At 41.3% G+C, this 26416-nt stretch overlaps 1 protein-coding gene across 2 annotated transcripts in view; it reads right to left on the bottom strand.

Moving 5' to 3' along the window:
- Positions 1 to 26416, bottom strand: part of TNS1 (tensin 1) — a 1078078-nt gene that overhangs the window by 524966 nt on the left and 526696 nt on the right. For both annotated transcript variants that reach the window (XM_078679262.1, XM_078679263.1), the window contains one exon: positions 8307 to 8345. In XM_078679262.1, coding sequence (XP_078535388.1) covers positions 8307 to 8345 — 39 coding nt within the window. The remainder of the gene's footprint in view (positions 1 to 8306; positions 8346 to 26416) is intronic.

Below are 26416 nucleotides of genomic sequence, written 5' to 3'. Positions count from 1 at the left end.
TAAAACCTTAATTTTAGCCAGGAAAGTCTTCTGCAAAAAAAAAAAAAATAGTTTGCCACATTTGCAAAATGTATGCTTTTTAACACCACTAAACTATCCACAGAGGGTCCTTTTCTTGAAGGAAAGTACAAGACACTGATTTGGTCAAACAGCTCCAGGTGCCCTGGATAGTGGGTAAACAGCTGATGCTTGGCAGACACAGCAGTTCCTTGTTGTTTGTAGTCCTAGGCTCTAAGAGATGGGGCAGCTGGTGACAGAGACTTGTCAGTGCAGAGCTGCCAAGCTGCAGTTGAACACCCAGAGCCACCCACGCCCATGGCAATCCTGAGAGTTTGTAGATGAACTTCCCCAACTTGGCACGAGTGCTTTTTCCATGCACACAGCTATGGTCTTGCACCAAATGACCCTTCTGAAACTAGAAATCCTTTCTTTCTGGCAGACTCTAACTGTGTGGCTACAGCTGTGCAGAAAATATCACTGTGGTAAGCAAAGCGGCCTATATTGTGCTTCAGGTTAGATCTGGTAGGTTAGAAAACCTGACCAGCCTGCACTACAGCGAATGCAGAACAAGGCTGACAAAATGTGTCTAAACCTACTAAAAATTGACCAGAGAAACCCAACACTGAAATGCCTCTTTTGGTTTATCTTCAAAAATTAAATGTGAAATCCTAGTAAATACGCACTAATCGTAGTGGAGGAAAGGCCCATGAAATGTGCACAAACTAACTCCGAGTTAGACATCATCCAGAAACCTATGGTGAGCCCCTTCACATATGATCAGCCAATGAAAGTTAAAGAAAGAAAACATGGAGACAGGACCTTTGGAATTCAAGGCCCTAAACTGTGGAACTTCATCAGTTGGAATCAAGTGGTTGGTGGTCACCAGCAATGTGCCCTTGAGAGACTCTTGAAGATTGGAAAAGGGTCAATAGGAAAAATGTCCCAACAATAGGATATTTAGTGCCAGTTGTTCAGTTGAAACCCACTAGTGTTGGAAATATCCAAACATGCAAAGCACAGAAGTGAGTTCTCAATGGCCTTAAGGGATCTAGAAGTGAGAGAATGTGATGTCCCACCTCCATGCCCATACTAGAGGTGGGCGCTGCAGTAGATTCACAGAGAACAGGGCACTGCAGAGAGTATGTGGGCACATAAAACAAAAGTAAGTTAGGATTGTGAACAATTGGTGGAATTGGCGTTTTGGCGCCATAAGTGAGATTTCTTTTTTTCAAACTACCAAAGGTAGCAACAACTAATGGATCAAAAGCAACTGAAACGTAGGATTTGTCTTACAAAGATACGAAATACATATTTATAAGGAAAAAGTACTTAAAAAAATTATTTATGTGGGAAATATTTGTCGGAACCCAATTTTTTCTGCATAAATCTCACCCCAGGAAAACAATGTGGGGACGACAACTATTACTCTTCGTGCTCATCATAGCAAGCAAAATAAATATGAACTCATTTAAAAAAATTACACTTGTAAAGACTCAATGCAAAGCATATCTTTCTTGATTAAAACACCTGTGAGAAGTTAAACAGATATACCAGGGCTTAAATCCGTCATTTTGATTTCCCACATGAAATGTGCTGTCCATTTATTTTATAAGGAAAATTACAATTAGGAGGAGATGTTCACCTAAAATTCTAGATTTGCTTTCCAAATCAAATTTGTGGTTTCCTGTTGCTCTCCCCTGCTCGGTCTATGAACCGGGCTATTAGGTCATTCTGCCACAAGCCAACTGAGCTAGCGGTCCGTCAACCTGGACCAATCGGGATATAATTGAATCTTTCTCTCCACTGGATCGTCATCCAATCCCGGTGAGATCTATGAACACGCGGTCATCTCTGGGCCATGACCTGCACAGCTGCACAGGGAGGTGGCCCACTGGAGACGCGGTCATCAACAAGAAATCACAACGATGTAATTGAACAAAACAAGAGAACATGGATTTTTGGGAAAAGAAATATCACTGGGGAAATGACATTGGCTGTGTTTACCACACCCTCTGAAACACACAACTGACAGCACCCAGGGTGGAGCTGTGTCTGGGCCAGGGATAATAGGGATTTTACAATATGGCCCACACCCCAGTCTCAAAGCAGTGTGTGATGGTGGATCATTCTCTGCGGTGCCCATAGCTACCAGTAAGAAACAGCTCAAAATGTAGATAATTAACAAGACAGCTCATGGGGTTGTGGGCTCGTTCCAGAGATCCGTCCGAAAACTGCAACTGGCAAGTGTCCTCGCCTCCAACAGACATGACTGAAACTTACATTAGTCAAAGGACAATAATAGAAGCATATTTACTATTGAGGTAAAAAGGTCCAGTCAGTTTTTGTAAGATGCTGCTAAAGTTTTCTACTGCATTTTTTTTTTACATTTTAGGCCTTCATTTACAATTCCAGCCAATACTCCCCGCAAAAATTCCACCAATTACAGGTTTTCCCCCCTCTAAAGTGGAGAATAACCACATGGTCCCAGAGAAACCTGGTCGTTTATCCTAGATTCCAGGGGGAAGCGCTGTCATTTTCTGCCTGCCCTGAGTAGGAGAAAAGTGCCCGGTGGGAAGGGCTGGGAAGGGGTGAAGAACATTTATTGGGCTGTCCAGACAGAGGACTGTCTTCTGCCTCCAGTGGCGGGAGGGGGTGAGTAATCCTGCTGGCCACAGGTCATTCCCCCCTGAAGCCTCTCATAGGCTCTGGGGTTCCAGACCTGGAACTACTGGGTCTGGAATTTGTGGACCTGATCATTCCAGGCCTGGACACCAGTGGAATACAAGATGCAGCATTTCCCCCAGAGTTATCAGTTCAGGTGAAATACCTCAACTCGTGATGCGAGCCTTAGCAGCATGGACGAAGAACAGCAAAGACACAGACAGCAAACCATGTTATCGGGATATCCACAAAATACCCCTTGAGATGCTTTTAAAATGAGCCACCTTCACCCTCATCTTTAGCTCGTTACTGGCCCTTTAGCTGTGCTGGTGCCGCAGTCCAGCTTCTAAGCCAAGAGCCCAAAATGCTGACAGACGTCGCCATCCGTTCTCTGCTCCTTGTTACATTGGCTGTGGGTACCCGGTTGCTTTTCTTGGGTGCCTTTACACCAAAAAGGATGGGATGGGCTCTGAGTCTAAACTGTCTCCTCGCCTGCGAAGGTCCTTTCTGACCATCACCAGCCAGTGTGCGAAGTTTGCACAGTCGGGAATGGTTTCAGCTCTGAGTGCACTCAACCCATCACTTTTTAGTATATTAACACTCACTTCCTTACTTACTCAGCTACATTGCCTCCCTCTTGGAAAGTGATTTTCTCTCTGTCCCACCCCTGTTCCTCTATTTCACCCACTCACCATAACTCTGCCTCCTTCTACACCTGACTTTCTCTCTAGCCAGTATCATCTTCTGGATTTCTGGCGCCCAGGCATATTTTGCTGTTTTTGTGTAACCCAGTTACTGAAAGTTTAAGGTGTAATTCAATATTGTTTTCCATCATGCGGAGATGATTTGGAAAAAAAATTATATTAAAATTCAAAGTTGCTGTAAATGGGGGCCCTAAAATATGTTGTGACTAGGGACTCAACAATCCTTTAGTCGCCACTGGCTGCCCTAGTGCTTAGAACATTGTCTGAGTTCAGGATCAATATCCAATGATTACGTTTTGTGAAATATGTTTGCCATTTTAGGCCATAATAAAGAAGAATATAAAATCCTAATATCTGAAGGTTTTTATTATTGGTGTGGAGGGAAGAATTCTGCTACACCTGTGCATAGTGTTCTAGTATTTCAGAGCATTGTTTTAAGCCAGAATTAGGGATGTGCATACTTTAATACAAGTAAAGTTTCACTAGTTCTTATGCAGAACACCTGCTAGTAGTACACCTACTCCCAAGTGTATTTATTGCCCGTGATTCTTGGTTACCCCTAGTAACTCACAAGTGTTTTGCAAGGATGTGAAGTATGTGGTGCACACCTTACGTACCATTTTCTTGTGAGTGACTCAGCACTCACACTGCAAATTACATTCAGGTGAAAATATCTTAAGAATTCCAGATTTGCCTACTAAAGAAATGTGCTTGTTATGGAAAATACAATGCCAACTGTAGCAAATCAGAAATGCTAGCGCTCAAAAATCTGTCCAATAACCCTGCCATTACTGTTAAACCAGCAGATAAGGGTGGGGGGATAGTTCTGTGGGACACTGCTAGATACGAACAAGAAATCACCAATCAATTGTCTAATCGACAATTTTACAGACCACTTGATACTAATCCGACCCCCCGCCTGAAAGAACAAATTCGAACGATTACGCAGGAGGGCCTTGATGCAGGCTGGTTGTGGAAACAGGAATTTGAGTTCCTTAACAGTGACCAAAATAAAATCCCAAATATTTATGTACTCCCAAAAGTACATAAATCACTTACTAACCCACCGGGGAGACCCATTGTGGCAGCATGTGGTTCTCTTTTGGAACCACTTGCCCAATATGTGGATGTATTTTTACTTCCATTAGTTAAAGGGATACCTGCCTACATCCGTGACACTATGGATTTGATATCGAAGGTGGAAGGGTTAAAATTTGACCCTGGTAAACAACTTCTCTCCACCTTCGATATCGAATCACTTTATACCAACATACCTCAAGATGATGCATTGAGTGTTCTGGTGTTTGTCCTTGAATTGAGAGACCGCCCACATCAAGTTCCCACCAAATTTATTGTTAATTTGGTCCAACTTTGTCTTAAAAACAATTTTTTCAACTTTAAAGAAAAATTGTACCTTCAAATTTCTGTGGTAGCCATGGGTTGCAGCTTTTCACCGGAAATTGCCAATCTGGTTATGGCACAGTTTGAACTTAAATGGATATATAGCGACCCCAACCCATATAAACATAAAGTGGAGTTTTGGTGTCGCTATATTGATGACATTTTTATGATCTGGAACGGTGATGTTGTTCAACTTACAGAGTTCCATAGTTGGTTAAATGGTAGAACACGAGAATTTAACTTTACGCTGTCTAGTGATTCCAACAAAATAAATTTTTGGGACGTCTATATCGAACATGATGAGGGTCAATTGTGTGTAAGTCTGTATACCAAGCCTACAGATCGTAATACCTTGTTACACTTTACCAGCAACCACCCCCGTACACTTAAAGAAAACCTGCCATACGGGCAATTCCTCCGTATCAGGAGGAATTGTAGTAATAAACAACAATACTTTTTCCATGCTAATAATCTGAAAGAAAAGCTTGTGAAGCGGGGCTACCCAAAACAATTAGTTAAAATAGCTCTAAAAAGAGCTTGGTACACCCCAAGAGAAACACTGTTGGTACCCAAAGATAAGGATAAAATCAATACTCCTCTAACATGTGTGTTAACCTTTGACCCTCGGGCGAATAAGGTTAAGAAAGTAATTCAAAGAAACTGGAAATTGTTGGATGATTTGGCAATACCGAAACCATTGTTTGCGTTTAAGAAAGGTCAGAATATTCGCAGCCAATTAGTAAGAGCTAATACTATCAGTGGTAAAGTAATGCCAAGAGATACAAGAGATCTCCTTGGGTTACCCCCAGTTATAGGTCATTTTAAATGCCATAATTGTAAGGCATGTGACCTGACGAGGGACTCTAAAGAAATTGATGTCAACGGTAGAACACACATACAAAAAACTTTCTCCAACTGTAATTCTAAAAATCTTATTTACTGTATGAAGTGTCCATGTGAAAAATGTTATATTGGACAAACTACTCAGACAGTTAAAACCTGTATTCTGCAACATAAATCGAGAATTAAATGTCAAACGACAGGGGCACCTTTGGTTAGCCACTTCCTCTTGCAGAATCATTCTATAAAAGATATTCATTGGTCTGTATTGTGTTGTGTGACTAACCTGAATAAGGGAGAAACAGAGATAAAACTCAACCATCTCGATGCCAGATTGATTGAAAAATATGAAACATCAAAATCAGGGCTTAATGACAGAGATGTGATCTGGTCATTACTCAGCTGAATGTGTACTTGTTAGTACCTGTATTCTGTGATATTGTGCGTGTGTAATTGATTTCCCTACTTTGAATATATAGTGGAAATGTACAATGAAATTTTCATAGCCTGTACGAGGTTAATGGCAACACACTGGGATATAAGGTGATAATTAACTTTGTTTCCGTTTTGGATGGCAGCTGAGGTAGATATAGATGGTTTGTCACCTATTTATTGTTTTTTATTATGATTCATGATTATTACTTCCTTTTTATTTCCTTTTTTAAATAATTACGTTATACAATAATTAGACCGCTCTAATGGTGTTATTTATTCATTAGTGGTCTTTGTGTAGGTGTTATTTAGTTTCAGCACGTTATTTGGCTTCCATGTTGGACGAGTATAGTATAGAAATTTAGTCAGTTTTTGATTTCCTCTTCCATACAGAGTTAAGGCTGAGTTGTCCGCCCTCTCTGTTCATTAACAATCATGGCGTGGTAGAGGTTCAGCGTTAGAAGTGAGCCGGAACGATTGAGTCGATTCATATGTTTTTTTCCACGCTGAAATTGGTCACAGCGGGCTCCAAAGTATACCGATTTGAGAACTCGAGCATTGTGGATGTTCTGGACTGTCGCCTGGACGTTTATGAGTCACACCATAAACAAGAAAGATACTATGGGGTGTATGGTCCCGCCCTATCGAGTTATATTAGATGGAATAAACGTGTTTCTTTTATGTCATTACACCTTGATTCATTTTCTTTTCAGAATATTGGACAGAGGATTGTGTCCTCGGTATTGGCAGCGCTAATCTGTGGATTTGTGCATACTTTTGTACAATTTAATCACAACAAGGCTGACTGCAATCTTGTGCAGGTATTCAGATTTCGTTTTGGCACTGGTTGTATAGCATTTGAGGGATAAAGGTTTAGTCACACATTTTTAAGGAAGTTTGTTTTGTGTGTTTATTGGTCGTCTAATTATAGAGTGAATCACTTTGCACATTAGGTGGTGTTATTAAATTAAATAATGTTGCCAGTACACCTCTAGGTATTGGTTACCTCGTTAATTCTATGGGTCTGCATCCTTGGGTTCTTTTAATCATGACCTGACTAGTCTTATATATATGTATATATGTTAATATTATTATTTACTTTGTAGGTAGATGTGTTATTTTTGCCCAAAGTCCTGAAGAGGCCTGAAGTGGTGATAGGCCGAAACGCGTTGACTGTCTTTACATCGGACACCCTATAACGTGGAATTAATACTTGAAATACTTGGGGAGAGCCTCAAAGAAAGAAGCATAAGTCATTTTCAGCTTCAGAGGCTCCGCTATTATATGGGGGGTGATTGAGACAAAGGAATTAAGGTTCTATAATATGATACCATGAATTTCCTTGCTTAAAAAATATTGGGCTTTTGTTGAACCATCAGAAAAGGGTATTGGACACAGTTTCGTTTTTTTGATTATGGTTATGATGACAAATGTATATAAATGTGTATAACAAGAAAGGCAAATGTATATAAATGAGTTCAAAAAGAAAAAAAGTTGAATAATCAAAAAGTTTTTGTGAAAAAAGTATTGGTTTACTAAAAAAAGTTATATTAACCAACTTTTCTTGTTTGTGTTATTTTTGAAAATTTGTTTAGATAGCTACCAGATGAATAGAATTGAAATTAGAGATTTATTGTATAAGTAAGTAAAAGACAGAAGACAGATAATTTGGAGTATTGGTCTTCCTAGAATTAATCTTTATAACAATACCGTAGGCATCATTGTATTTAGTTTGTTATGGGAAATAGACACATTTCTGAAGAAATCTTTGAACCTTTCCAGTCAGGATAGAAGTGCTCTGACAGAACTATTTATAATGTCAAACAAGACCAGGGCATTTATAGGAGAGGAAGATGTGCTCTGAAAGCGCAGTGTGGAGGAGGTCTTTCGTGTTATGATGATAGCACACTGACAAAGGTTTACGTAATTCCCTTTTACGTTTAGACAGTCTTACAGGTTAGGAATCAAACAGACACACTATTAATTTCCCAGTTCCTGTAGAGTTTTTCCTTGTTTTTAACTCTGATGAAAATCATTCTCCTTTGTTAATCTCTGTGTAGAGCACAGTAAAACTTAGTACTTGAGAATGTTGTTTTATATAAATAGAAAAAAAAGTAAAAACGCTTTTGGAGCTGGATTGAATAATATTTAGTTTTCTGATTTAATATGTAGCATTATACAGTGCCATCAGCCCTCATCGCTATCTTCTCAAGTTCATCTCACCAGAATTGACACTTTCAGGAGAAAGGTAAAGAGAAGTGATCTTACCAGCTCGGAGCTGACCGGAGGCGCGCAGACCGAAACAACCTGAAAGGAGAAGAGAGACAAGGTTAAAACCAAGAACCATGAGTTAGAAAGGTTTTTTTTTTTTTGACTCTTCAAAATATTTTTATTGTTTTTTTTAGACAAACACATATGACAGTTAACATTTAGACATTTCGCATTGTGAACACATCATTCGCTCTATCCACTGACACCAGCACAACACGACCAGGGAAGACCTCCTCCGCTATGGATGGTGCAACTCTGCTGTGCAGTTCACGCCTTCTTCACTATTTAATTTTCACTACTGCTGAGATTCTGCTCATATCTAAATTGTTAATTTGTGACCGGTGCCATCAAGGATTGAAAAGCATATTGTAGCAGCACTTGTCCACACATACTTTTCCACATGTATCATCTTCAAAATGCATTTAAATTCTGTTCTAAATCTCCCAGGTGGAGCAGCAGTACCAGAAGGCTGATGCTGTGGAATAGTTATGCAGCATGCATCACTCTGCTTCAAAGACTACAAACCTGTCACCGGTTGGCTGCACCACACTACGCAGAAGCGCTTATACCTGGCATGTAGCCCAATCATCTTCAAAGGTGGCCCATAATTCGTAAACAGCCAGGGAGCCTGTCCTACCGTCAGATACTGACCTCCAACAGCTGCCAAACACAGGGCAACCTGTTATAGCAAGCGTACATAATCTGAATAAAAGTATATCAAGTGAGCAATTGTGGCAAATTGCATTTGTTGAGCCAACTTGTCAATGAACTCACACAAGGCAGAGATCACGCACCCATCCTGCACTGCAGATGGAAAGGGGCCAAAGAGGGAATATTGGCAATCGACATTTGCTGGATCAGAGATGCAGCTATTCTGCATTCTAGTAACTCAAAGCGGGTGTTAGAATCCTCCAGGGTTGACTCAGCCCATAATGCCATGTCAGGGAATCCCACTGGATGAACAGCGGCGGGGTTCCCTGGCTTACTGCCTGCAACAGTGAAACCACAAACTGGGATATTCCTATGAGGAAGTATCTGTCTTATCAATTCTGCTCTGTTCAATCTATCAACAAAAAAACCACAAAGGGACTCATTTGCATCTTGGTGCAGGGCAGTCCCACAAGGCTTCTTGCTGTGCTGTCCTGCGTCAAAGAGATACGGTGCATTCCTGTCCTCTTACACTGATCTGCCGCAAAAATGGCTGCCTAGCGCCAACGCAGACACCCTTGCACCATGGTGCACGAGTGCCTGTGCTGAAATCAGGTTCCTATTGTGGAAGAAAGGATACATTCCTTCACAAAAACAACCCTTACACCACCATCTATAAGTATGGCATTTAGATAGCCCGGCTTCTGATCTTTTGCAAAAAACTTAACGCCACCAAGATGATCACAGAGGAATGGTTTACAGATGTGAGATAAGGAATTGATCATACAATATACAGAGAGTTGTTGACATGAGTTCCTGATTGAGGAACAAAAATCAAAGAAATTTATAACACTTTTTCTCGTCTGATAATAAATTACCACCATAAATTTAAAGAAACAAATCTTGGATCAGGGTGAGAGAAATACATTCCCATTTATAGAATCTTTTTCCCTTAAACCTTGCAGTCAAATTTTCATTACAGAAAGCATCGTGGCCACAACTCCACCACTTGGCACCTCAGCATGATGCATCATTCACCCACATGTGATCAGTGCATCTTAGTGCTCCACACCAAATGAAATTATCCAAGTGCTTTAAAAGGATCCTAGTATGATAAGGATAATCAGAGAAGCAAGGCCTGGGTCACTCTATGGAAGGGAGGACAGGTTCCTTGGGCACAGCTGAGTTGAGTGAGGTGAAGGATTCTTTTACAGGGAGGATTGTCAGTTTGTCATTCAGATGCCTAAGCCTGTCTTCCACCCATCACTCCAGCTCTCACCGCTCCTACTCTTTCAAAGCTTTGTCGCCATATCATCACATTAGCAATGGCAGCGCACTTCTCTTGCAGGTACGGTCCTCTTTGCTGTTGGTCAACAAGTTCTCCACCTCTGGTGTTGACAATGTACTTTACTGCAACTTGCCACTTCCCTCTCATTTGCTTTTTTTTTGTTTTTATTACAAAGTGCTCTGATGCCACCATTGGGTGGTTAGTAGAGCTTTACAAAAGCCTCTAAAATAAAATGTAAAAAGTCACTATTTAGTGACAAGCAGAAAAGAAGTGTGTTTTTTAATTGTAATTTTTTTATTTTATGGAGTTTTATATAGCGCGAACTTGAACTGAAAGTATCAGAGCGCTTTACATAGCACCAGTTGTGTTATACATTCATTTTTTTCTTAGGCATTGGGAGATTAAGTGATTTGCCCAGAATCACAGGATGTTCAGCACCGTTGCCGAGACTGGAACCCAGTTCCCCAGATTCCAGGACGACCGCCCTAGCCATTAGGCCAACTCCTCTCTGTTTGGTTAGTAAATAGGGGAGAGGGTAAGGTGAGGTTTTGTCTTCATTCTCAGACATTGGAACCATCTACAAGCCACTCAAATATCCCAGGCTACTGATTTTGCCATTTGTGATTACAGATAAAGCTCCTGTTTCCCTGCCATCCTGCTGCAGCCTTCCTCTTGCTTGGCATTGCTGTATTTTGGGGGTCTCTTTAGAATCCAGTCTGTTTTATGCATTTCAGTGTGTTTTAGAAACTGGTCAAAGCCACCAAACGTCTCTTGGACTTTATAAAGTGGGAAGATACATGTCCACTACCCCCACCCCTCCCCCCGTCCTCTAGCTATACACCTCATGGGCAGGTCATATTTGAGCCATCCCTCCCTGGTGACCATGAAACCTCAATGTCTAGGAACACTTATCCAGTGGCAAATGTATTACCTGTTGTGCTGTTTTTGTTGTTGTTTTTAGAATTGACATTAGCTCTTTCCAATATCACATTGTTCCTTTTCTTAAATATATTACAATATGCTTATGAGCCCCATCTCCTAGGATTCATAACAAAAATAATAAAATAAGATGTTTTCTGTTTTATTTTTGTATGCATGCATTTATTTATTATTTAATGTATAGAGCCGACTTGACCTGAAGGTGACTGAGTTCTTCATAAAGTAGAGGTGTGTAGTTGACACATGTTAAATAGTTCCCACCTGCAAATAGCCCTCCATGGAATGTCCCTCTGTTATTAACTCCTCCTCCTCTGAAGTGGCAATGACTTTGGTGCAGTTCCATCAGGGCCCTAGTTGATTACTGTTTCTTAGAGAAGTAAAAGGGAGGACAAAGTATATATGACTGCACCCCTAGACTTTGCTAAAGATACAGCAATGAGGAGAAAGTCAGTATAACCAAAAATGGCTTTGAAACAGATAGTACCAGTAGTAACACTCGTTCAACTTTGCTGCTCTGCAAATGCCAAAATGAATCACATGAAGTACTAGTCTATCACTGCACTGTTTCCTTTTTGTCTCCATCCATATGGGATGAAATCGATGCATCCCATTCCAGCCTCCAGATACAGAAACATCGGCCAGATTCATGAAACGAAAATCGGCTTGCAAAGGGCCAGATTCTGAGAATCTGGCCCTTTGCTAGCGCAATTATTGCATTTGGGATTCATCATCCCAAATGCAATAATCGCTATTATAGAATTCGCAATTGTGCGAGGAATTGCATTTAAGGAATCTCTATTTGAGATTCCTTAAATGCAATTCATTAACCAATTTTAAATTGCGAATTCGCAATATTTGGCCGCTATTTACCACGAAGTCTGACTTCGTGGTAAATAGCGAAAAAATAGACAAAAGCACTTTAGTGCATTTTTCTCAGTTGCATGTTACACACACACATGTCCTTTGGACATGTGTGTGCGCAACACCTGTGTACATTTTCATTTCAGGGGTGCTACAGGGTGTCCTTTGGACACCCCTGGCACCCTTGAAATCGCATCCTTATTTGCGATTAGCAAATTGCTAATCGCAAATAAGGAATAGCTCCCCATTCATTCCTATGGGCCTGTAGGCCGGCCCATAGGAATGAATGGGGAGTTATTCCTTATTTGCGATTAGCAATTTGCTAATCGCAAATAAGGAAGATGTAGGAATCGCAATATTATTTGCAATTCCTACATGAATCCCGTTTTGCAAGTCCTTAATAGCGATTCCTTATGAATCGCTATTACAGACTCGCAAAACGGGACTATGATGAATCTAGCTGCATGTCTCCAGTTTGAACAGGGGCAGCACACTCCCTCTTGCAGAATTCTTCCCCTCAACTAGTGCCTGTTTACTAGTGGTTTAAAGATAATCCATTATTATGACATTAAACAATTATTTCAACTCACTTTGTTGCTCTAAGTTTATAAAATGTTGTTTTTAGCATCGAAAAAAATGTTTTGGGACTGCCCCAAAAATGCCTCGCTTGCAAAGTTTATCCCTTGACGTGCGGGGTTTAGCAAACACGAGGCTCCTTCTGGGCTGTTATTCCACTCTGTGGGTCTGTTTATTGTGCGGTTTCATCCCAGGCTCGCATGAATCAATGATTCACAGTCCTGTGTTTGTTTCCATGGGGACAGGGTGGGGATCAGTGACCAAAAGGACTGGAAAACACCCACTTCTCTTACCCTAATTAAAGGAGGATGCTGGATTTCAGAGAGGCTAGGCTGAGCAGAAGACACTTTGGCATTTGAATGCTGGCCAACATCCACGTGAAATACTTTGGACTAGAACTATATGATGCAAAATCAAATCTAAAAATGCACATTTTACTTTTCCAGAATTCAGGGGTAGAGTGAGCGGTGTGGCCTTTAAGTGACGTCATTCCAATCACATGGATTACTTTCTTCTCGGTATTTTGTACTAGGTTGTAGATTTGTTTTTATGAAATGAAATAGCGCACGACTACCCGTAGGCATCTCGGCGCTTGTACGAATACCACCGAGGAACCCTTCCTGGCCTTTCCCTGTGAGGAGCCCACTCCTGGGCACCCCCAAGGTGAAGTCAGGCATCCTCAGCGTTGTTGGGGCCGTTGTAGAGATTAAGCAAGCTATTGCCCAGAGGTGCAGAGTGGGACTCATGATTAGAATAGGCACCGAGGCGAGAATTATCAGGTCCGAGGAAATTGAGCCCGAGACCCGCCTGAGGCGGGAATTGAACCCTGGTCCCAGGCAGACTTCTGCATCAGGGTCTGCCGCTCTAACCATTGAGCCACACTTCTCTACGAAACAAAGCTTGGAAGACTGGAATTTGGGTGCTCGGCTAGGAATGAGCTCTCTCACACTGGACAAACAGGCTGGAGCAATGTCAGATATTTGGGGTTGCCATTGACCAGGTCAAAGATTCCCACTTGGCTTCTTTGTAAGTGAATGTTTTATATGTGGCTGCAGTACAACTCTGGCAGGTGGACCAACAAAGTCAACCTTCTGACACAGGGATGGACTCTGCTGGACAAGACCCAATCCACATACTAGGTCGAGCGCAGAGACGGCGAGCGCCTTGGACTGCACAGCGACCAGCTGCATTGCTTTACTCACTACACTTTCTGGCAGCACTTTAAAAAAATCTTCCTTGAGAAAGCTCTTTGGTGATATATGAGTGACTGAAATATGTGTCGGATGTGGCTCCTGAGTACAAAACGTAACTTACATTAAAACACTAAACTGAAGGAACCTCCAATCAGAATCAATTGTGGATTACTTTAAAGCTATGTAGGTTGTGTTACAGGGGATGTATGTCGTTACTACGCATGCATTAACAACGCATGCCTTTACGACGCAACTTTTACAATGCAAGTCGTTATAACGACTTGCATTGGGGGGCGCTGGATAGTGAATAGTTTAATTTACTATTCCAACTCCAGTCCCTGTGGATATTAGGGAAGGAGTTGGATAGTAAATTAAACTATTCCCTATCCTGGAGCGTTGTAACGACTTGCGTTGTAAAAGTTGCGTCGTAAAGGCACAGCGTTGTAAAAGTTGCGTAGTAAACGCTGTTCCCCGTTACAGGCTGTCATAGGATAACCTGTCTTTTCTAATCTCCTGGTCTCTCTCCTATGTCTCCTTCTCCTCTCGCTTCAAGGAGGTTGCATTTTCCATCACCCAGAAGAGGCATGAGAATTGCAAGTTCACTTCTGGGCACTTGTGTGAATGTCACTGTTAATGAAGTGTTCCTCCAGGTGGAAGGGCTGAGATCACTACAGCATGAAAAACGTTACTACTGTACAAGCTTCTCCCACATAAGTTTGGATGAGCATCAGGGTGACTTGAGATGCAAACTGATGTCCGTGATCTTACAGACATTCACTTCCGGAGTCCGCACTGCCTTGGGACTCTGGTGATCACCGTGCCTCAATGCACAGAAATAAAGTAAAGCTGGATGCAGTGTTCGCATACTGCTCTGGTACTTCTCCCGCCAAAATGTGAGACAAACTCTGGACTGGACTATCAACAGCCCCTGTATGCTGAGACACAGCCTGCTATAGTCCACCCTGCCTCTTCTGCCATTCTCCATGGGAAACGTCCTTTAGGACGAAGCCGGAATCACACTATGCCTTCACAACGCCGGCAAACGAACAAATGAATTTTTGGCATGCAATTGTTCTGCACGCAAGTCATTACAACGACTTGCTTTAGGGGGGCGCAATGGTGGCCCACCCTGCCTCTTCTGCCATTCTCCATGGGAAACGTCCTTTAGGACGAAGCCGGAATCACACTACGTGTTCACAATGCCGGCAAACGAACGAATGAATCTTTGGCACGCTATTGTTCTGCATGCAAGTCATTACAACGACTTGCTATAAGGGGGCGCAATGGTGGTTGGTGTTGGAATTAAAGTCCATCACCTTCCCTACTGTTGCTCAGACTGGAGTTCAAATAGTAAATTAAACTATTCCAATATCCAGCGCCGCCCCTAAGGCAAGTCGTTAAAATGATTTGCATGCAGCACAAATGCATGCTAACGACGCATTCATTCAAATGCAGAGTTCATAAGGCATGCGTGAAAAACGCATGTGGAATTTCATCATACATTCATTCTCCACATCTGGCACTGTTTATAGGGCCCGATGTACTAAATACTGCTCTCAAGAAGTGGTTGCAAATTAAGCTCTGATATTTTGCGACCTGTCTACAATTTTGCAAGGCAACTTTGGTACAATGTGTTCTCATAGTAAAATCTGCAGACGTTGGGGATCCCATTATGACCCATCTAATAAATGTTAGGTAGGTTGTTATTTGCGACCCCCGGTGATTGGCGACAAAGTCAGGAGCCTGTCTATGCCAGTTTGCCCTAGAACTGGAGTCGTCAGCATGTCTCTGTTTTCCTAAAACTGCCCTGTGAGTGAATGTCATGACCGAATCTCTGAATGCCGCCAACCACACAAGGTATCCAAGAACACTGAAAGTCATAAATAAACACGTTTCTACAAGGCAAAACAACTAAATAAGGCACCAAAAATATTAGTTCACTTTTCACATATGTGCTTCATTAAACATTTTTGAGGAATGTATAACATTATCTGTTTCAACAAACATATATTATATAAAATTGGAAGCTAGCTCACTACATTGATAAGTCAATGTCAACATGAAAGGATGTATATATCATATTCTATTGCTCTCAATTGCTAAATAGCTATGATATGCATCTTGGCGGCCAGAATTGGCATTAATATGTTAATGTGTCACTGGAATGAGCTAGCTTCCTCTTTGATCTAAAAACATAATTTTGGAAACTGCTGTCAAAAATGTTTAATAAAGAACATATTATGTAAGACGTGAACATATATTTTTTGGGTTCCTCGCTTTGTTATTTTCTCTCACAGAGGGGTGCATGAGTGTGCAGCGCACACCCACGTTGGGGCTATCAAGTTTGCCCATCTCTGCTTATTAGTTAGGTCAACATTCCCATATCTCAAATGGATTCTCAAGACCCCATGGTATGCACCCCAAATGGCCCAAACCCAAAGGCCCAGATGTTTCCAGTGTCAACAATGGACTAGGTCGATGCCCTTTTCTCACAGTCTGACCTTGGTCCTAATATGACCTTCGATGCTGGGTGATCGCTTCAAAGAAGCCTCACCATCAGTAAGAATCCTTTGGGTTGACTGCGATTCGCTATTAAGGAATATGTAGGACTCACACTTTTTTTTTGCGAAACCTACGTACATTGCATTTTGCAAGTCTATAATAGTGAATCAGTAAAATGTGCTATTATAGACTCGCAAAATCCAATGTTGAAACATTTGTCCCTGAATCTCTTCTTCACCCTACAAGTGATCTCCCACGTCATGGACACTTTGATTGAGTGGAAAAGGATCAGATCTCACGTGTCCAAATAATAATATTTGAGTTACTGCATGACGATGACACAAGAGGAGCAAGAGGTGTGGCGCCACGGCCAGAGCAGCTGACTCCGGAATCTGGGGATCACGGTTCGATCCCCGGCACCAGCGGCAGGTTAGCCCAGCACCATGTGACTCTAGACAATAGCTTGCTTAATCTACCGGACGGCCCCCAGCGCCTAGAGACCCTTGCGGGTGATTGTTCACGCTTAACAAATGTGGATTCTTTATTCTCTTCTTCTAATAGATGATTTAATATGTTGTGTGCAGGCTAGATAAGTGTATAATCACTCACTCACTCAATACTACACTGCATGGGAATGAACTGCCTTCCAAATGTTGCCTAGGGTATCATCAAAGAGACAACCCCGTGATTGAATGGAAAAGGGTATCAGAATCGTGTCTATATGCAAAATGTGTTCTCCACACAGGCCACAGATGATTAAAACCCTTTACGCTCAGATTGTGTGGCCAGAAGGTAATGGTGGAGAGAATTAGACCTGAGGTTAAACGATGCTCTTTAAAAATATGGGAACCAACAGATTTGAGGAGTAAAGAAAGAACATGGGTGACATTAGGCCTGATGATCGCGAAGAGAAACATTGCTAGAAAGTGGGGGGTACACACGGTCCCGACAATGGCGGAATGGAAAAATGATATGGACTGGTGCATGTTCAGGGAGAAAACGGTATATGTATCAAGAAGGTGCCCGAAGAAGTGGATGCAAATATGGGGGAAGTGGAATGAGTACAGGGGGAATCTATCTACCCCGCCCAAGCTGCCGTCCCAGCTCTCCCCAGATGAGGCTGACTCTTAACAGGCTTATGAACTTCAGCCAAGAGAAGTGTTATATCTGGAAGTTAACCCTTGTGTTCCGCATAACTGAACAATTTAAAGCCAGGTTGGCAATAACTGCAAAATCTGTACTGTTATTGTTTTCTCTCTTTATTTTTATAAACAATAAAAAGAATGTAAAAAAAAAACCTTTACACTGTATACCCCATTTCTTTACAGATGCACTCGTCCCTGACTGCCACTGGTTGGAGCTGCTTTCCTAAACCACTAGGGCACGATTCCATTCACAGAACAGGGACTGGATTTGTTACATAAGGAGTCCATTGGCACAACTGCAAGCAGGAAGTACCATGTTAGTGAAAGGCCTGAGATTAGAGCCCCCATTCCATGGCTAATGGTTATCTCTGCAGAGACTACTCAAGACGCAAAGAAGCATAGACACTAAAATGTTGTCTCCTTGTTTCAAAGTGTAGATTGTGAATTAGTTTTAAGGCAAATATCAAACCCAAAGTCTCAGGATGTGTAAGCTCTCCTATCAGCAAACTCTGACATTCAGTACAATATATTGAAACAGTCTATGAGCATTCCGGAAAGACTTTAAGCATGCAGTCCGACACACATACTTGCATATGTGAGCATCTGTGTTATTTAGGGGACAGTGGAACTTGTGGAGTTACACTCTGCAGAATTCCGCAGTTACTTAAAAACTTAGCAAGATTCCACAGAGTTCCGCCAACGGGCAGAAAATATGTACCTTGCGCTGCAATTTAGCACTAGTAACACGAGCAGTGCTGAAAAATCAGAAGCGAACGGCATCATGTGGTGCGCAAGAGCGCGCGGCTATTCGAGCTGTTTTTGCTGCCACTCGAGTACAAAATCTACTCGAGCAGCAGCAAATCTACTTGAGAAGCAGTCCCCTGACTGTGACCGCTTTAGAAAATCATTCTACGGGACATAACATCTCACTCGTGCTCACCAGCTCGCATTTCTGAAACCTAACGGTACAAAAATTCTGCCACGCAGCGATTGGCAGAATTTGGACGAAACTCTATAATGCGGAGTCTCCAAATTACGCTAATTTGGTGGGCAGATTGAAACGTTCCGCCCACCCTGCTTTTATGCATATAGACTTTATTTCTGTGCAACACCATCTTTTGGTAATGGAAAACTAAAAGTTAATTCACAAGAACAGGACATGTGGCGAAGTCGACCCTCAAAGCAATGCACACACCTGTTCTGATACCTTCTCAAAGCTGATCTAGAGATACTAAAAATTAGCTCCTTGCCAGAACTCTTGCACAAAAAAGTAAAGAAAAGAATGAAAATTCGAGCAAATGAGAAAATGTAAAGGTCAGTTAGTGAAGAAAATAATAGGCAAAAGAGTGAATGTTTGAATGGGAGTCTGAGCACATAATGTTACTAGCCATAAGTTACGGAGGGGTTGCGTTCTTTGCGGAGGAATTTATAGAGTGAGATTATGAAGGAGCCATATTGTCAGAGAGCAACTTCATGATGAGTGACAAACAACATTTGGGTTTAACATTAATGAGAGGACAAAGAATTATATACAACACCGGGGACATCTTGAGGATTTTGGGCCCCTGGGAAAACGTATTTTGAGGTCCCCTGTTCAGAACAACTTTATATTTATGATCCGTTCACAGCTCTTTCATGCCCTCTCTGGCCAGGTCACAGTACACAGGCACATACACACTAGTGCACATTCTAAATGTGATTCCATCTAATATTTAGGGATTGTTCCATGTGTTTTAAAAAGTGTAATGCAGCAGCAGCTCACTAATATTATTGCTAATAATCTCTGTGACTCCCCCTCACATTGCTCAAATGTGAGATCCTGTTTTAATCCGAAAGAAACTTATTTATGGGTCTTACATGGTGTTGAAAAAGAAACGCAAAATTTTTCGGCAAAATTCTAGTACATTTCCACACATAACCAGTAAAAACAATCCATTAAAGGGAAATTGTATTTAATCATTTTTTCCATATTAAAAGTGACACACTGGGGGCGCAGGTGGCTGGTAAGTAAGCCCCATCTGTGTTTAAGAATCATTCGAGGCCACAGGACAGCAATGTCTTCAGGGAACCCTGAAAGGCTGGGGCCCTGGGCCAGCGCCTACTTTGCCCATGTCTTAAAGCTCCTCTGTAAGGCGCTGCATCATGGAATGAGGTCTCCTATAAGGAGAGCGCCAGGGGGCGGAGAGCTGGGCACGTGATCGCGGAGCCTCAATATCATGAACCTGAGTTTATTTGGTAATAAGTCCTCTGATCTGATCAACAGACATCAAGACCCAGAACCAGCCCAAGGTTTAGACACTCCTGTCCTGCTGAGCATCAGTTCGAAGCATGAAAAAGAGGTGGCGGATGAAAACAGAGTAGAAGTGGACACAGAAAGAAGGGATAGGGAAGGAAACACAGATACAAGAATTAAGAAAGTTCAGCCTGCCTAAGAACTGCGGGGCAGATTTATAAGCCCCGTATGCCACATTTAGGCCACCGTTGCGTTACTTTTGTGACGCAGCGGCGGGGCAAAGCCAGCGCCATGCTGTGGGGTATTTACAACGTGACGCATCTAGGGAGATGCGTCATGTTGAAAAGCCCTGCGCCATTTGTGGGCGTTCCGGCGCGGGAGGGGGCCTTTCCGGCACAGAAACGCCTCCTAAATGTGGCTAAGTATATTTCACTCAGTCACTTTTACGGCCATGCTGCGTCAAAACACTGTGGCTGCTTGAAGCAGGCGTAAGGATTGACGCAGCATGTTAGGCATAGGGGCACCCTGAGCCTTGCTGGAGCTGCGTCGCACTTGCAACGCAACTCCAGCAATGCATCACGCATCTGTCTATTCTTGCCCCATGGTGGGCCGCATTTACAATGTGGCGCATCCATAGTGGTGCAAGAGGTGTCTGCCGTGATGCAAAATAACTGGCACATCCCTGTTCATATGCAGGGATGCACCAGTTATTGTAAATGTGCCCCTGCGTCCCCACCGGCCTCTTAAATGAGGGATGTATATCTCCTGGCGAGTCTTTCTGTGGTTGAAAATGTATGTTAAATTTGAACGTCTTCTGCTTTCAATAGGAATTGTTTACCCAATGTTTGAACTTTATTATATCACTTTGCCTCACTCACACCTGCGCCCTCCATATATGTCAGTCCTAGGAGGTTCAAATGTAGCTCCTAAATGTGCATTGTAAATGTGGGCCACTGAGGCCTCATTGTTAAGGTCGGTGGGGCCTCTTTGGAACGAGTTGCATGGTTGTATCCACGGGTTGGACGCAGGGTGTCGGGGGAGTACGGTGAATGGCGGTATCCCCAAGGTAAACAGTGCCCTCTAGCGGCCAGTCACCTCTCACTGCTCCATTGTTAAACAGATGGCTCATGCTAGGGGCCCTGATGCAGACACAGCAAGGGGATTTCTAGCCCTCTCTCGCGAGCAGAAAACACAGCTGATCTTGTTTTGAAGAAATGCAAAGCGCTGCAATAAAAGTGGAATTCGAAGTCTCCTTGCTGACAAAAATGAATTTCTTCACGAGGCTCCAGAAGGTAGAGGAGAGGAGAGTCGCTGTGTTCTCTTGGTCACTTTGACCGCCTCACTCGCCTTACTACTAGCCTAATTAGGGTATTAGGCAACGTGCTCTCACAAGAATAAAAGTGGCATTTGATGGTGGTTGGTGTATATATAACAGTTCATGCTGTATCATCCAGTTTTAACTGATGTAAATAAACATTTATTTTCTTTAAAGAAAGCACTAGACCTGGTGTGAATACACTACTCTTTGGTAAGGAGGCCCCGACGTGTATAATTCTTCAACTGTAAATAACAATATACATGTTACGCCAAGGACTATGGAATGCCCAGAAAACTTTCTTTCACCACAATTTTGCATATTTTGGACTTTCGGAGATTTACATTCATGTTAGATGTTCTCGTTTAATCAAACCTAATACTACTGAAACGTATTTTATTTCAAAAGTATTTGTATTGCTTAAAACCACTTTTCATAAACGAACAAAACTAAGATTCTTTTTATAGAAACCTTATCATTTTGAAGAACTCGCCAATATTGTTTTCTCAAACGAATCATATATTTCCCAAAATTACCCCGTCAATCCTAATATTTTAACAACAGCACTTTACAACAGATACAAACACCAACTATTACGCGACAACAGTATTTCTTACTTAGCATCGCAAACATGTTTAAACTGATAACGTTTACTTGTATTAACAAACAGCCCGTTTGTTTGCCAGTCCTGGGTTGGCAGTGATAAGGACAAGCAGACAGTGGGGCCTGGGAGTGCATGGTTTGGTCAGGGGTGGCAGGTTTGTGAAGATAGGGCATGCAGGTCCAATGTTCAAAGCCGTCTCTGTCCCTTCGCCGTCATGAGCTGTGCTTGAAAGGTTCCGGCTGTCTTCGAGGTACTGGTAGTTATTACTGAGGTGCATTTCTCCTCGGTAATAGGAAAAGTTCAGCCTGAACTGCCAAGCCAGGCCTCCCTGTACCAGAACACAACCAGCCTAGGACCGGTTTCACCCTAGTTATGGGCTGATATGAAATGATGACTGACCTTCTAGACATGTTTTCCAATGTGTGATCAGGCACAGCCTCTTCTAACGAAAAAAAACCTCTCTCTCTCTCTCTATCTCCCCCTCTCTTTCTCTCTCTCTCTCTCTCTATATATATATAGATGTAGTGAACAAGGCGGACTTGTCCGCCGAAACGCGTCTGATCGTCTATATTGGTGAATAAATACCTTTGATTTTCATCCACGGAGTCGGTGCCTGTTCTTTTCAAAACCAAGCCAGCCATATATATCTTTCTTTCTTTCTTTCCTTCTTTCTTACTTCCCAGGCAGGCGCTCAACCAAAGAATGACACAACAGTAGTATAGGTTGTACACTACTCATCACCATGTATTTTCGCTAATTGGATGTGACAGGTGGCCACGCCCCTTGGCCACGCCCCCCTTAAAAAAAAAAACGCGGAAAAAAACATTTGATATAAAAAAAAGTTTGATAAAAAAAATTTGATATAAAAACAATTTTTTGATATAAAAAAAATGTTGATATAAAAAAAGTTTGATATAAAAAAATGATATAAAAAAAACATTTGATATAAAAAAATTGATATAAAAAAGTTTGATATAAAAAAAGTTTGATATAAAAAAAAAGTTTGATATAAAAAAGTTTGTTATAAAAAAGTTTGATATAAAAAAGTTTGATATAAAAAAGTTTGATATAAAAAAAGTTTGATATAAAAAAAGTTTGATATAAAAAAAGTTCGATATAAAAAAAAGTTTGATATAAAAAAAGTTTGATATAAAAAAGTTTGATCTAAAAAAAATTTTGATATAAAAAAAAGTTTGATATAAAAAAAGTTTGATATAAAAAAAAAAGTTTGATATAAAAAAAGTTTGATATAAAAAAAGTTTGATATAAAAAAAGTTCGATATAAAAAAAAGTTTGATATAAAAAAGTTTGATATAAAAAAGTTTGATATACAAAAAAAGTTTGATATAAAAAAAGTTTGATATAAAAAAAGTTTGATATAAAAAAAGTTTGATATAAAAAAATATGTAGTTCAAACATGCCCGGGCATGTCTTGTTTTATACCTCCCCGCTTTATTCCTGCAGTTTTTTTATATCAAACTTTTTTTATATCAAACTTTTTTTTATATCAAACTTTTTTTTTATATCAAACATTTTTTTATATCAAACTTTTTTATATCAAACTTTTTTTATATCGAACTTTTTTTATATCAAACTTTTTTTATATCAAACTTTTTTTATATCAAGCTTTTTTTTTATATCAAACTTTTTTTATATCAAACTTTTTTTATATCAAACTTTTTTTTATATCGAACTTTTTTTATATCAAACTTTTTTTATATCAAACTTTTTTTTTATATCAAACTTTTTTTATATCAAACTTATATCAAACTTTTTTTATATCAAACTTTTTTTATATTAAACTTTTTTTTATATCAAACGTTTTTTATATAAAAATTTTTTATATCAAACTTTTTTTTTATATCAATTTTTTTTTATATCAAACTTTTTTTATATCAAATTTTTTTTATATCAAAATGTTTTTTATCAAACTTTTTTTTTATATAAAATTTTTGTTTATATCAAAAAAAAATCGCGTTTTTTTTAGTTTTTTTTTAAGGGGGGCGTGGCCAAGGGGCGTGGCCACCTGCCACATCCAATTAGCGAAAATACATGGTGATGAGTAGTGTACAACCTATACTACTCACAACACTATCTCTACATCAAGGAAGTGTCACAGCTTCAGACAAGGCGCCAATGGCATAACCTGTAGTGTATGCAAGAAGCAGCACCTTCATACAATATGTGGTAGCCTAATAGACACCACAGACAGAAGATTGTTACATGTAAGCGAAAATGTAATTAAATTAAATTAAATGAAAAAGAGATTTATAAAGGACAATAGAATTACCCGAAGGTGTCAAGGCTCTAGCTCATTAGGTAAAATATGCCGTAGGGTCTTAATTCAGAGTCAGAGATTAAACAGCCATGTTTTTAGCACTTTCCAGAAAGCCTACAGGTGAGTTTCGTCTTTTAACCTTTGGGGAAGAGAGTTCCAGAGTCTGGTTGAACCGACCAGAAAGCTTCTGCCGCCCCAGGAGCTTTTCTTGAACCTAGAAATCACCAAATTGCAGGGCTGAGCGTAAATGGCGCGTAGGAACATACCGAAGAAGGTTCTGCTTGAAAAAGGCGGGTCCTATGTCATGGAAAGCTTTAACCCCTCCCCTGTGGGTCTAATTCCCCCGCTGTGCTGGGGGGTGGGGGTGGGGGTGCGCGCAACGCCCGGAGCTCATGACGAGCTTGGCTCGTCATGCTGCACGGTGGCGCTGTGCTCATGACGAGCTGAGCTCGTCATGACCACGCCCGTTCCAATGGAACGCCCATCAGAGCAGGGGAATTATCCCTGCGTGGGCGAGGCGCAACGGTCATGAAGAGCTCAGCTCGTCATGAGCATGCAACGGGTTAAATGCTATGCAAAGGGGTTTGAACTCAATACGTCTCTTCATTGGTAGCCAGTGTAAATATTTTAATGCAGTTGGGGCAGATTTATGTTTGCGAATATCCAGCAAGATGCGCGCAACGGCATTTTGCACAATCTGTAGTTTAGTTACGCATTTAGTCCTGAGGTTGATGAAGACAACGTTGCATTAATCGTCTGTGGACAAAATCAAAGCAGATATCACCAGGTTGCGTAGATTGACAGGAATGAAGGGAAGGATTTTTCTCAGTAGTTTTTATGTATAAAAGGCTACAGAGGTGACCTTGTTCACATGGCCTTCGAATGTGAGCTTGGAATCATAGGTGACTCCTAGGTTTTTTACTTTATTTGTAGGGATCGGCAAAGAGCTGGGGACCAAAGAGTGAGTTGCTGCCAAAGAGAAGCACTTCAGTTTTATTGCAATTTAACTTCAGTCGGTGGCTATCCAGTCACCAACTTGACGGAGGCAAGTACAGAACTGTGACACTGTGTCCAAAAGCGAGCCTGTCACTGATACCACAATTTGGGTACCGTCAGCATAAGAAATATCTGTAAAGTCCAGAGATCTATTCAGCTGCACCTGGGGCGCAATGTAGATGTAAAAAAGGGTTGGGCTCAATGATGAGCCGTGGGGTAGCCCACAAGGCAGTGTAAAATTCAGAAAGTGTTACAAACTGTTCTCGGCCAGACAGAAAAGATCTGAGTAAGTTGAGATATTTTCCTTTTATGCCTATCCTCTCAATGCATTCCAGTAATTTTGTATGACTGTGTCGAATGCGGCAGAGAGGTCAAGCAGCACAAATGCTGCATTGCCCCCGGCATCGACCGTCTGCTAAGACAACACAAATGCACCTTGTTACAAGTCACCACCACAAACAGCAGCATATCAGCCTTATGCAGATGTCATATGTGTGAATCATTAAAAGCAAACCGGCTTCTTGCTTTACACATATCTATCACACCTGGTATATACACACAAGCCAAAAGCAAAGAGATGAAGTCACCATCAGCATAACAAAACCGTGCCGAGACCAAGAGAATGTAATGCACCCCAATATATAAAGTAACATTCAGCACCATATAGGGCTCAGAGTCACATACCAGTAGAACGTAGATACAAGACTTGCACCCAAATATATAATGTATCGTTTATCACCATATACCGCTCAGAGCCGCATACCACTAGAAGGTAGATACAAGACACGCACCCAATAGTAAAAGCTATTTTTTACTCTTCAGCAACCAAATCTGGAAATCCGAAACACATTTTTGATTGGTTACGAATTAATAGGGACACCAGGTTTTTATCTGGATCTTCAGTCCTGATTAGTCAATCTGAAGGCTGACTTAGGAAGGCTGGCAACCAGTACTTAACTTGTGCTAGTGGTTGGCAATGGGCAACATACACCGGCACTGGGATGCTGGCAGTCTTTGCTGTCCATGTCTGCAGCTGCCTTCATTTTTATAGATATCAGAGATGGTCCTTTTTTTATTTCCAGAAAGTTGCACTTAAATATAAGAGGGACAGTCAATATCGTGACATTTCACCATTCACTGTATTGGCTACTCATCTATTTCCACAACCGCAATGGAAATTAAGGAAGGACTGTTCTATTTCTAGGCTGGTGTTCAAGGTGCACTCCAGCAGCTGACAGAGGAGATCAAGAGATCTGGGCCAGCAGTGGTGCTCCCAGCAGCTGTCAGGATCTGACTTGTTCACAAAGTCAGGAAGGTGAGGCTGCTGATCCTGGAGACCTACTCCCTGCAGGGCTCCCAGACCATTGGAGGAGGACCATGCAGAGAAGGTGGTGAATCTGAAGGGACATTTTGTAGGCCAGGACCTATAGTTTTTACAAAGTAAGCACTGCTGCGACCCTCTGCCACAAGATGGAATGCCATAGACTATCTGATATTTGACTACCTATCCTATTTTCATAAACGCTTCC

The sequence above is a fragment of the Lissotriton helveticus genome, chromosome 3_1, assembly GCF_964261635.1.
Source record: "Lissotriton helveticus chromosome 3_1, aLisHel1.1, whole genome shotgun sequence".
In the NCBI taxonomy this organism is placed as follows: domain Eukaryota; kingdom Metazoa; phylum Chordata; class Amphibia; order Caudata; family Salamandridae; genus Lissotriton; species Lissotriton helveticus.
Note: the sequence above shows the minus strand (reverse complement) of the source record. Positions and strands in the feature narration are given on the sequence as shown.